This window comes from Camelus bactrianus, chromosome 22, assembly GCF_048773025.1.
Source record: "Camelus bactrianus isolate YW-2024 breed Bactrian camel chromosome 22, ASM4877302v1, whole genome shotgun sequence".
Classification (NCBI taxonomy): Eukaryota; Metazoa; Chordata; class Mammalia; order Artiodactyla; family Camelidae; genus Camelus; species Camelus bactrianus.
In genome coordinates, this window is record NC_133560.1 from 21412545 (window position 1) to 21425125 (window position 12581).

Sequence of the window (12581 nt, forward strand, 5' to 3'; positions counted from 1 at the left end):
GTCACGGCCCGGAGGAGTTGTGTAAAATGAGCCTGGAAGGATGGAGAATTTGCTAGAAAAAACGAGAGGGGGAAGCTCATTCCTGGCAGAAGGAACCACTGGGCAATGTTCTGGAGGCTTTGAAGAGCTTTGGAGTGGTGAAGCCTCTCACAGGTTAACATGGCTGGAGCACAAGCTAAGAGAATTTCCATGCCTCTGGGTACCTCAAAGTCAGAGAATTGCAATTTCTCTCTCTACTACCTCTGCGGACATAGAAGCGAGACGATATGGCTTCACAGGGTCTGTCTGTCAGTGGGACCAGGAAGATTCACGCCGGGCTCTACACTGTTTAAGCCAAGTGCAAAAGGAAGGAAAGGGTGTTTAGGGCAGAGGTTACAGCATGGCCAAAGGCCCCAGGGTGTGAGAGAAATGAGAACCTTCAGCTGTTCATTGAGGAAGTCATTGTGACTAGAGCATGGAGTACACATTGGTGCCAGCAGCAGGCATCATTTTTTTTTTAACGACCTTGAATGCCAGGTTAAAGAGCTTAAAATGTTTCCCAAGGGCAATGGGGAGCCATGCAGGGTGTATGAGCAGGGGAGGTGAACAATGAGATCTCTGCCTCTGAGGTCTGGGTGGGGCAGGGAGTGGAAGGGTGGCTGGGGAGCCCAGAGAGGGAGCTGGGCTGGCATCCAGGTTAGTGGGGAGAGGCTTGGGCTGGAACTATCAATAGAGACAAGGAGGAGGCCCTTTAGAGGAGGATGCAGGAAAAATGAGCAGGATGTAGGGACCATCTGGGCTCTGAGGAATCCAGCATTGATGGAGGAGAAACAGCAGCTGGCAGAGGAAGCAGAGATGGGGCAGTCAGAGAGGTCATAGGGAACAAGAAGGGTGCATTATGATTCAGTTCCCGGATTGGTGCCGGGCATGTGCAAATTGCTTGTTAAAACTCCATGACCCTGGGTAGGAAGATAAGAAAATTGAGGCTCATCATAGACCATCACTTGCTCAAGTTTACCAATCCCAAATCTATCTGTGACTGAAACAGAATGAGAACTCTGACCCTGACACTGAAGGTATGAGCAGAGAAAAGAAGTTCACAAGGGTGTCAGATGAAGAGCATCGGCCCAGGGGAACATTCTGGCTTTTGAGAAATAAAATCCAAGGGTCAGAGTTGGAGGAGCCATGGGGTTGCTTGGAAGCAGAGGTGAGGAGGGACTGACATCTCAAGAGCTGGACATGTGTCCTCCTGCTGGGGCTGGAGGAAGCCGCTGTCCTTGAAGAGGAAACTGCATGCACAATAACAAGTCACATGGCCAGGGGAGGGGGCTTCCTGTTTCCCGGCCCCTCCCAGGCTGGCCTTGGCCAGCCCAAGGCCTGAGCGGGCAGTGGCCAGAGTGACCCCAAGAGTGTCCAGGGACTCGGTCCTCTGACCAAGATGCCCCCAGAAGAACAGAGCAGTTGAATGCGCTGAGGGGACAAAACCCCAGGATTGGGAACTCTGGCTCAGGAGAGCCCTGGAGAGGAGAGGGGACTGTTAAACTCTTGGTCCCAGGCCCAGATAGGAGAGGGAGGGGAGCAAAGAGGTAGTGAAAAAATAAAGGAGGCAGAGGAGAAGGAAGCGGTCAGGGCAACCTTGAGAAGTAGTGAGCTGCCTGTCAAGGGAGGCATTCAAATGTGCCAAATCCACATTGATAATTCCGGATCCTTTTGGAGAAGGGAAATCAATGCCCATTTCACAGAAGAGGAAATTGAGGCTGTAATTTGCTTTAAGCTGAGATCAGGCTGTGGTTTTGGTGGGTGAGGAAGGAGAAGGAGTCAGAGGACACCGATTTCTGGATAATGAGTGCCAGGGCCACAAGGCCCAGAAGCCGGCGAGGGAGGCACGCTCTGCCCGTAAGTGTCCCCTCTCCCTGCCACATCTAGCTCTGAGAGACCCCAGGACCCAGACCTGCCAGGCTCAGAGCTCAGTCCTAGGGATTATTTGCAGGGTGAGCTGGACCCTGTGGCAGAGAGTTCAGAGGAGGCTGAGGCAGCCAGCAGGAGCTCTGAGCTGGGCCCAGTGCCATCTCAGGATAGCTGCAAGCCAGAGTTGCTGGGCCCTGAGGCAGAGGCCAAAGGGCAGAGCCTGGAGAGCAGGTAAGGTCTGATTGGTCCATTTCCCCCACTACGGACCGGGCACATCTTTCCGACCTATAGATCTTTTATGACCCTCCCATGTGTCCCACTGCCCTAAGCCTGACTTTTAAGACCCTGCATAATGCAGTCCTATCCTCATTACAAAGCCCCTGGATGCCAGCCACCCCTAGATGACCCCATTTCCAGAACTTTCCATCTCTCACCTCTTCACAGGACTGACAAAGAAGTTGATGGGGACTCTAGCAGGGGACCAGCCCTAGTCCCCGAGGGGCCCCATGAGCCTGTTGAGGAAGCCCACCAGGCCCCAGGGGCAGCCCCACGAGATGGGGAGACTCTCCTCTCTGGATTTGGAGCCCCCGATGTGTTTCAGACTCTCCAGCAGGCTCTGAGCTCCCTGGAGGCAGCCGCTGCTGCCTGGCGCCGCCGGCCCCCAAGCTGTCCTGGGCCAACGGAGGCAAAGGACAGAAGCGAGGGGGAACCGAGGCCCTGCTTGGAGAAGGAGGGGGCTGGGGGTTGCCAGCGGGAGGCAGCCCGGTTGGCTGAAAGGAATGCCTGGCTGCGTTTGGCCCTGGGCAGCCGGGAGGACGAGCTGAACCGCACACAGTCTTCACTGAAGGTCATTCAGGCTGAGAAGAAGATGCTGCAGAGAGAGGTGAGTGGTGCAGGCCTGCCTCCCAGGGATCCCTGAGTGAGGAAGGAGGCAGGCCTGGCATAGGACACATTCAATCATTTGTTCATTTGTAAAACTTTATGGAGCCTTGGCTGCTAAACCCCAAACGAAGGTTCCTTGCAGCCTTAGTTAAAGTGATCAGGGAGGCCCACTTGAATGAAGACCACAGAAGGCAAGGGAGGAGCCATGCAAGGATCCGCAGGAAGAAAGTTCCAGGGAAAGGGAACAGCATGTGCAATGAATCTGAGGTTCGAGTGTGATTGGTGTGTTAAGAGAAGAGTGGGGAGGCCAGTGTGGAGCTGAGTGGGAGGAGACATGGTTATGGAGGTGACAGGGCCTTGTGGCCGCAGGGAGGATTTGAGCTTTTGCTCTGAGTGAAGTGGGAGCCACAGAGGGTTCTGAGCAAGCAAGGGTACAGACTTGATGCAAGCGCCCTCTGGTGGCTATGAAAGGAACAGCTAGTGGAGGAAAAGGGTGGAGGCACTGGTCCAGAGATGTAGTAGTGAAAGTTGTGGAGGTAGAGAGAAGTGGGCAGATTCTGGGTGATGTTGAAGGTAGAGCTGGCAGGTGTGGGTGTGGAAACTAGAGGGGGGCTGAAGATGAGTTGGGAACCTGGGAGACCGGGAGAAAGACATCGGGAAGCTGCGGGAGGGGCATGTTTGGTGAAGGGGAAACCAGAGCTCTTTGGACCCTGATGAGCTCGAGATGCCCTGAGCCATCCACATTGGGGCCACTAAAGGGACAGTTCTATGTCTGAGTCCAGAGCTCAGGGATGTCAGGGTGAGAAGGACACAAGTGGTGAGACTTGGGGCTATAGGAGCCCAGCACAAGGATTGGGGCCCATTTCCTGGCCGGGAAAGATTAAGTCTTTTTTTTTTTAAACACATCCCATACCCCATGCCTCTGGCAACCACCAATCTGTTCCCTGTATCTGTGAGTTCAATTTTTAAATTTTGTTTTATTTTAGACTCTATATATAAGTGATACTATATAGTATTTGTCTTTATCTGGCTGATTTATTTCACTTAGCATAGTGCCTTCAAGGACCATCTATGTTGTCACAAATGGCAAGATCCCTTATTTGTTATGGCTGAATAATATTTCATTATATATATATCCATTCATGAATATATACATATATTTATATATATGGATGGATCCACCAATCCATCAAGGGACACTTGGTTGCTTCCATGTCTTGGCTATTGTAAATACTGCTGCAATGAACGTGGCAGTGCAGAAGTCTTTTCAAGTTAGTATTTTGGTTTCCTTCAGATAAATGGAATCTTTGGGATTCCCTGATGAAGCTAGAGCCCTTCCCTGCTCCCTCCTGTGACCAGGCACACTGCTCAGGCAGTGGTTCCAGAAATGGAATTGCTGGATCTTATGGTAGTTCTCTTTCTCATTTTTTGAGAAACCACCATACTGCTTTCTGTAGTGTCTGCACCCATTTACAATCCCACCAACAGTGCACGAGGGTTCACTTTTCTCCACACCCTCAATAACACTTGTTACCTCTTGTCTTTTGGATGCTGACCATTCTAAGTGATGTAAGGTAGTATCTCATTGTGGTTTTGAGTTGTGTTTCCCTGATGATTAGTGATGTTGAGCATCTTTTCATGTACCTGTTGGCCATCTGTATGTTTAAGGAAAGAGAAATCTCTGAGTGGCTGAGTGACTTGCCCAAGGTTGTATGGTGAGGGATTTGGCAGGATGCATATCTCAGGGTCCAGCCTTCAAGCTGAGGCTCTTGCCACTGCCCCAGGATAAGTCCTAGGGAAAGATGGTTGGAGCCCCTAGACCCCACATTCCCCCACAGGTCCAGGAGCTTCAGGATTCCCTGATGAGGCTGGAGCCCTTCCCTTCTCCCTCCTGTGACCAAGCACGCGGCTCAGGCAGTGGTTCCAGCAGCTCTGGGGTGGACGGAGAGACCTGGGGCACTCAGGTGAGTGTGGAAAGCTAAAAACCCTGATCTTAAGATCCTTACGGTTTGGGGAAGTAAGACTCAAATCACTGATCATGTGATCCAATAGCTTCTGGGTCAGAAAAGGCCTACACCCATGATGCTGGGCTCTCAGTGACAATCTGGGTGAATCAGTTCGCCTCCTTCTGGCAGGATCCCTTCTCCCTGGCTCACCCCCTACTCCGGCGCCTCCAGAGTGATTCCAGCACCCAGATACTCGGGCCTCTCCCCACCCAGCCCCTTGCTCCTGAGATGCACATCATAGAAACCCAGATGGGGCAGCTCCGGGGGTAAGAGCCACAAATGCTGAGCTCATAAGGGCACTGGTGCCTCCCAGCTGGGATAGAAAGGCAGGAGTCTGGAACTGGAGTGGGTTGGGGGTGGGGGAGGGTGGAAATCAATTGAGTCCTAACTGCCCTTCAAGGCCTCGCACACTCCCTCTTTCCCACCTCCGGAGGCAGGAACATTGAGAAGCTCAAATGCTTCAACCGTCTGCTGTCGGCTGTGCTCCAGGAATACAAGGGCCGATGTGAGGGCCTCAGCATGCAGCTGGGCCAGCGGGAGGCTGAGGCCACTGCTCTGCGTCTGGCCTTGCAGTATAGGTCAGTGCACTTCGCCCATGATAATATCACTGACTGGGAAGCATCCTCAGAGGATGGCCCCAGTCTGCAGAGGGAGACAGGGCCCTTGCAGGAAAGTGCTTTCCCTCACCATGGAAACTGACTTAAAGCAATTTTAGTCGAAAAGCACTGAAGGAGTTTACAAACACCCTGTGGTGGAGGTGAGGGGAGAAGTGAGGGGCCCTGGAACAAGTGGGGATGTCACCTCCCCAGCAAGATGGGTGTCCTGGAGTGCTCAGAACTGCTGTCCCACAGTGAACACTGTGAGGAGGCATATGGGGCCCTCCTCACTCTGCGGGAGGCAGACTCAAGAGCAGGAGAAGATGCCTTCATGGGTGACTTGGAGGTGGCTGAGAAGGAAGCTCAGAGGCTGCTAGTGCAAGAGAAGGCTGCCATGGACGGAGGGACACTGCAGGATCCACATCCAAGGTACCCCTGGGAACCCTGGGAACTGGGAGGGCCAGTGAGTGGGGCTCTGATTGGAGATTGGGCTCTCAGAACTGGTCCCATGTTAGGGGTTGGCATGGCTCCTGTAGTTGGCATGAGGCCTGCTGGTGTTGGCTGGTTGCTACTCAACAAAATTGGCATGGTGGTGACAGCCATTGGGCTTGGTGTAAGATCCAGCAGGGTTGGCATGAAGATGGACAATGGTGCCCACTGATTAAGGGGGTTGGCATGATGCTGCCTAACAGTGTTGGCAAGTTGAGTGATGGTGCCCATTGGGTTGGCGTGATGGCACCCACCATGATGGCATAAGTGATGGTGTGCATTGGCATTATTCATCACTTTTGGGTGATGTTGCCCATTAGGGTTTACATTATGGTGCCCCCCATGTTGTTTTGACTGTGCCCACCATAGATGGCATAGGAAGGACGCATCATGGTCAATAAGACAGAAGAGGATGGAGCCCACCAGGTCTGGCATGGAGGTAGCACAACCAGGCCTGCCCGTGTTGACATAGGCCCCTCTTCTGTTTCCCATAGCCCCGAGGGCAGCAGCGTGGATAGGCCCACACCACAGGAGGTAGCTGCCCAGCTCCAGGGCTATGTCCAGCGTCTCCAGGAGCGCCGTGCTCTAGTGAAGATTACCCCAGAGCCTGGTCCCCCATTGGCACCTATATCCACTGTGCCCCATGCGGAAGCCATGGTGCAGGCCATTCTGGGGACCCAGCCTGGCCCAGCCCTGCCCCGGCTGGAGAAGATGCAGATCCAGCAGGACCTGGCGGCCACACGGGTACACATGGGCTGTGGTCAATGTGCCAGTCTTTCCTGGTGGGACCAAGCCATTTGTTGAGTCTGAGAGAGATGTGATTGCAGGACCAAATGTAAGGGAGAGTTTTGCTTGTCTGCAGGCAAGCTTCCTGAAGGGAGGCAAATGGGAGCCATGGTTCTGAGGGATGAATAGGAATTTGTCCTCTGGAATTCAGTTTCTTGTAAGACTCCAAATCTGGCTTTCCAAAATGCCTCTCCTATGGAAAAGAGATAGGGGCAGGGCCATAATCTAGGGTATGTAGCCTGGCATGAAAGAGCTGAGGTTCTGAATTTGGAGAAACTCCAGACACTCCCCCTGAGCTGCTACTTGACCTTGTCTAAGATACTTGCTCTCTCTGAACTGCCATTTCTACAGTTGTTGTTTTTATGAGAGAGTATTTCCCATCAAGCTAGATCATAGTGAGGGTTTGCATTCTTGCCTGACCAGCCCTCTGGGGGTGCTTCCTAGAGCCTCAGTTTCCCCAGCAGTTGACCCAAGAGGCACAAATTCTCTGCCCGCTTCTTAATCTCTCAGGAGACCCTGGCAGACCTGATGCTGCGGCTACAGCTGGTGCGGCGAGAAAAGCGGGCTCTGGAGCTGCGGGAGGCTGCCCTCCGAGCCCAGGGTCCAGCCCATGTGCTCCTGCTGGAGCAGCTGCAGTGGGAGAAGGCACAGCTCCAGACTGGTGGGGCCAACAGCAGTGGCGGAGACAGCAGTGGAGGTGGGAGCAGTGGGGACGAGGAGGAATGGTCCCAGGTGAGTGGCTCTGCCTGGATCTGGTAGGGATAGCAGTATACTACTGGTGATGTGGTCCTGGTTAATCATAGCCTCCCTGGAGCCTCAGTTTCCATTTTTTTTTTGCACAAAGAACAGAGTTGAATGTTTAAGTTGCTTGTCAGAGTTCACGCCTGTACTTTGGGCTTTTCTTCCTTGAGGGGATTGAGCCCAGTAAGTCCCAAGGGATTTCATGTCTTCCACTCAAACCTGTGCCTCCTTCTTCCCACCCCCAGGCTTATTCATACTCCCCTCTCTCCCTTCAACAGCATTCATCCACACTTCATCTCTTCCCAAATTTTGGCTCCAGCTTCCTCCCTGAGGCTCTCCTTTTTGCCACTTAGTGTCTAATAATATCTATACTCAGCTTAAAGCCTTAGCAGCTTCTGGAACCCTATTTTGAATCATCTCTTCTACCTAAGTCCTTGACATCCTGTAGGTCGAAGCTCAGATGTCACCTCTTCTGGGAAGTCCTCCTGGACTGCCTTAAAATGAGATCCTCTATTATTTACTTTCCTTTTTAGGGAGTAATTGTACCCCTATTGGGGTATCTCACCAGACTGGCAGCTCTGTGAGGGCAGGGGCTGTGGCTACTACAGTCCAGGTGATTTCAATGTCCAGCTTGGGCTGAGCACACACACAACCTAGATCAATGTCACTACCATCCCTTCTGCCTCCCACAGGGCCCTCCTGCTGTCCCTGGTGGCAGCAGGGGTACTGATGGAAGCCAAGGGGGAAAAGTGCAGGACCCAGGGGACCTGGCCCAGGAACTATCAGCGTCACTCACCCGGTATGTGTCAGAGTCCTGGGCTGGGAGATATGCAGCCTGGGTAAGGGGAATAGGTGAGAGCCTGCGGGTGTGTTTTATACAGTGGAGGGCTGGGTGTACACTTGTGTACAGTTGCGTTCACATAGGAGCATCTTGGGCAGGTGGGTGAGAGGAGGGAATGAAGACAGGATTTGCTCTGCCTGTGAGCCCCTCTCCATCCCTGTACCAGGGCTCTGAGCCTGCGGGAGCAGCTGCAGTCCCTGCGGGAAGAACTAGAAGAGGTGGCTCAGAAGGGGCGAGCCAGACGTGCTCAGAGTACTGAACTGAACAGTGATTTATGCAGAGCTCACAGGTGGGTCCCCATGTAACCTCAGAAGAATCTCTGGCTCTCTCTGAGCCCCTGTGTGTGACAGGTTCAATACATTTCACACCTCCCCTGTTGCCTGATGTGTATCAGCCCCTGCTGAGTGATGCTGGGATCCCAGGAAAACCCAATCTCAAAGAGCTCCCATCTGGGACTGGGAGTACATAGGCCCTGTCTTGGGCAGAATGGAGGGTGGCTATTTTCTGGCTCAACCTCTTACCCACCCAGTGCCCTGGTCATGGCATTCCGAGGTGCCCACCGGAAGCAGGAAGAGCAACGGCGGAAGATGGAGCAGCAGGTGGCACTAATGGAAGCCCGACAGGCAGAGGAGCTGGCAGTGCTAGAAGCCACAGCAAGGGCCCTGGGGAGGCCCAGACTGCCCTGCCGACCTCCCCGGCCAGGGGAGACCTTTCTGTAGGCCCTGCTCTGGCCGTGTCTGGACAAGCCAGATAGCTCTGGCAGGTCATGTCATAAACTGTCCTGGAGTAATGTTATGTTATATGGCATGACTTTGCATGTTGAGATGTGTTCAGTGTGATGGGGGCTGGTGTGCCTGGGTGTCTGGGGCCTGATGGGGGCTAGCCAGGCATTTGAGAAAGACTTGGTATCTTTGGCCTGACACCATGTGGCATGTGAAGACATGTCAGCAGGGTCATGCTGGAAGTGCTTGGGCTGTGGGGACAGGATCCCCAGGGCTGGCTGGGGGAATTCAGGGTTCAGTGAGGTGACTAGCCAGAGCTGAAATTCCAGCCCTCATCTGTCTTCAGAAGCCCAGGGCAGAGTCCTCTGGGGTAGGGCACATCTTCCCTGCCCAGCACCTTCCCAGGGAGATGCTGGGTTTGGCATGGCAGATGCTCCCAAGAGGAAGATACCCATTACCCAGAAGGAAGACTGAGGCCTGAACGGTTCAGGGTGTGGAACATTAGCTGGAAGAGCATCACTCCCTCAGTGGAGGTGGGGGAGGAGGAATCAGAGGTGGCTTTGGAACTTGCATTCTAAGAATGTGGACTTAAGATAAAGGGCTCCTGGGTGGCGATCATAGCAAAGGGAAAAAAACCCAACAAGCAGGAACTCAGAGAGGTGCTAATGGTGGGCAAGGAGGCACGCTGCGGCCCTCGAGGGCCTGGATGGCCCCTGGCTAGGCTGAGAATTTGCTTTCACCTGCCAGAGATGGGAGCTACGGGAGGTGTTAATATCAGATTAACAGCAGGCAGCTGATTAGCATGTCATTTGCATATGCCACACCCCTCACCCTTCCACTCGGGTCTGGCAGGGTTGGAAAGGGGGGCTGGGCACGATCCAGTCACCCCGGATTAGTGGCCAGCTGTCCCCTCCTGGGCGGTAGCTGAAACCCAAGACGGGGATTAGAAAGATTTTCATTCCCAGCCTGGTGGCGGCGGCGGTGGTGGTGTTTCCAGGCGGCACCTGTGCAGGTGTGTGTGGCGCTGCTGCCTCTCGCAGCGGAGGGCAAGGCTGGCCTGAGGTCGGCGCTAGTCAGCCGCCCAGAGTCAGCCTGGTCCTCCTGACCCATAGACGACTCGGGAAGCGCTGGGGCTGGTGACCTTCGAACAGCACCGAGGCTGGCTTTGAAGAAAGCAGGAAAAGTCAGGCGGGCAAGGTCGCCCGGGGTGGAGCAGAAGAGCCGACTTTGCCCACCTTTGGTCCCTCTTCTGCCCCAGGGATCCAAGAGTGACCTTAGCAGCGAGTCCCCTCAGGCTCCCCGTGGAGGAGGCGGGGGCCCAAGAGGAGACAAGGTCACCTGTTGGAAGGTGGAGAAGGAGTTCGCGCTGGAGGTGGGGGCGGGAGCTGAGGCCGCTGTTGGGGAGCGGGCGCCGGTTCCCAGGCCGCCGGGAGCTGGGTCTTGCGGTTCCCACGGGTGCTCCCGCGGCAGATGGGCCCAGGCCTCTTTGTCCCCGGTCCGCGGCCGCTGCAAGGTCAAAAGTCACCTCGGGGCCGCGGGCAGGGGTCAGGAGGGCGGGGCCGGACCTCGACCGCCCTACCAGGGCCCCAGGGGATGCGGCGACGGTGGAGCTACTGGGAGGGGGCGGGGCGGCCGCTGAGGGGTTGGATCAATCCAAGGTTCTGGAATCTACGGCAGACCTTCTCCCCAGATCACTGTTTAGGAGCCCTCCTCCCTCAGACTTGTGTCCCTCAAACCTCAGTTCCCTGCCCTCTTCCTTCTCCAGCCTCCCTCTAACCATCCCCCGAGCCTTCTCTCCTCTACAAGTCTCCCTCTGTCATCTCTTCTCTGAGACCCCCCCCCCCCACAAATCCCCCAACCAAGGATCCTGGAAAGTCCAGACCAGAGACCTATGGCTCCTGTCCTCACCCTAAATATCCAGCTAACGCCCCCATATTCCCAGGCAGCCCCAGAAACAAAGGGCTCTCTCTAACCATCCAGGCCCTTTCCCCCCAGAGTGGCTTACAGGCCAGAGAACTATAGTCAGACCCATGGAAAGTCCGTGCTTATGTCTAACCCTAGTCCTTCTTGCTTTCCATACTTGCTAAAACCTCCCCTACTTCATACCCAGCCAGACCTTCCCTGCGAGAGCCAGAGGCCCCAGGGCTGGGCGTGCATTGACTGGCTTCTCTAGAACCTTGATATCCTCAAGTGCTGCATGATCTCCAAGCATCTCCTGCCCTCACCAAGGAGGGTTCCCGCTCAGATGTCTTCTAGAAAGGGAATGCCTTTTCCCAAGGATGCTCCCTGAGAAAAGAAGGTGTAGGAGCCCATGGGGGCAGAGGGCACCGCTCCTCTTCAGGCAGCCCTCAAAGGCCCAGGCACGTGTCCTCGTGTCCAGCTTAACCCAGGGCAGGGTGGGAGATAAGGCAGGGTGCCTGGCCCTGCAGGACTCCAAGGTGAAAGGTCACTGCAGGAAGGGCTTTTCCAGCGGGTTAAAAGTTAACAGGCTCAGAAACAGAGGCTAAGGTTTCCTTGCTCAGGGCGGCTAGGGGGCATGCAAAGGGTGCTTAATAAACACTGGCCGCCCCTGCCCAGGCTCTTGGGGGTGAGGCCCAGGGTCTTGGGGGTGACTTGGCAGCTGGGAGTCTCTGGGGGAGCCTGGAAGAGACATCTGTAGTCCGGACGGCCGCCAGGCCAAGCCCTTTCTGTAAAGCACAGAAAGAAAAGGAAATTAAAGGGGAATGGGGGCAGGCCCCAGCAGGGGTGGTGGGCATTCCTGTCGCCTCCAGCCTGGCTGGGCGGGTGGGCGCCCTGCCCCCAGAGGCCTGAAATTCTGGCGAGGGGCCCCCTGACCTCGCGCCCCCGCCGGCCACAGACCACAACATCCCTTCCCCCCGGAGATTCCGAGCACCAGGTGTTAGCCTAAGCAGAGAATAGGTGGGGTGGGGGTCGGACGCAGCGACTTTCTGGAAGAGGAAGCAAACACAATCCATCATGCAACTGTGCAAAGAAATGCCCCAGGGTGTGCGTGTGTGTGTGTGTGTGTGTGTGTGTGTGTGTGTGTGTTGCGCAGGGGCGTGCCCCCCGTTGCAACTGGCCCCCCATTATTGCTTCTGCCGGGAATGCAAGGGGTGGTGCCGAGGGGCGCCTCGAGGGCGGTTGAACGACACAACGTCCAAGGCCGGAGGTGGAGGGGAGGGCCTTAGAGAGACATCTTGGCGAGGCTGCGGAAGGGCAGAGGGCAGCAGTGGCCCAGGCTCCCGCCGCGGCCCGGCAGGGGTTAAGGCTGGAGCGGGCCGAGGGCGGGGGTGGGAGGGTGGGGGAAGGGGGAGGGGAAAGAGGGAGGGTCAGGGCTAGCGGCCCCGCGCTCCGCCCTCGCCCCTCCCGCCGGCCCGGGCGCCGGGCGCCGCGCACGGCCACCCATGTCCTTATAAGGGCGGCCGTCGCCGGGGCAACGAGCGCCCGCCCCCAGCCCGCGGCGCGCGCCCCTGCCCCCGCCCCCGCCCCCCGCCCGCCCCGCGAATGGAACGTTGTGTGTCAAACCGGCCGCAGCGCGAGGCCGGCGCGCGGGGTCGGCGGCAGCGGCGAGAACGAGGCTCGGGCCCAGGCGCAGGCCCAGGCCGGGCGGGCGCGGCCGCAGCGGGGGCGG

General features: G+C 55.9%; 1 protein-coding gene across 1 annotated transcript; it reads left to right on the top strand.

The window, feature by feature from the left end:
• The first annotated feature begins 1339 nt into the window (after positions 1 to 1339).
• On the top strand, positions 1340 to 9023 carry USHBP1 (USH1 protein network component harmonin binding protein 1). The gene is made up of 12 exons (XM_010972114.3): positions 1340 to 1875; positions 1970 to 2118; positions 2332 to 2770; positions 4608 to 4733; positions 4905 to 5041; positions 5213 to 5353; positions 5627 to 5800; positions 6355 to 6604; positions 7157 to 7378; positions 8080 to 8186; positions 8395 to 8517; positions 8758 to 9023. Exons 1-12 carry the CDS (start codon positions 1822 to 1824, stop codon positions 8945 to 8947), a joined length of 2112 nt encoding a protein of 703 aa, XP_010970416.3. The 5' UTR covers positions 1340 to 1821; the 3' UTR covers positions 8948 to 9023.
• Positions 9024 to 12581: the final 3558 nt, after the last annotated feature.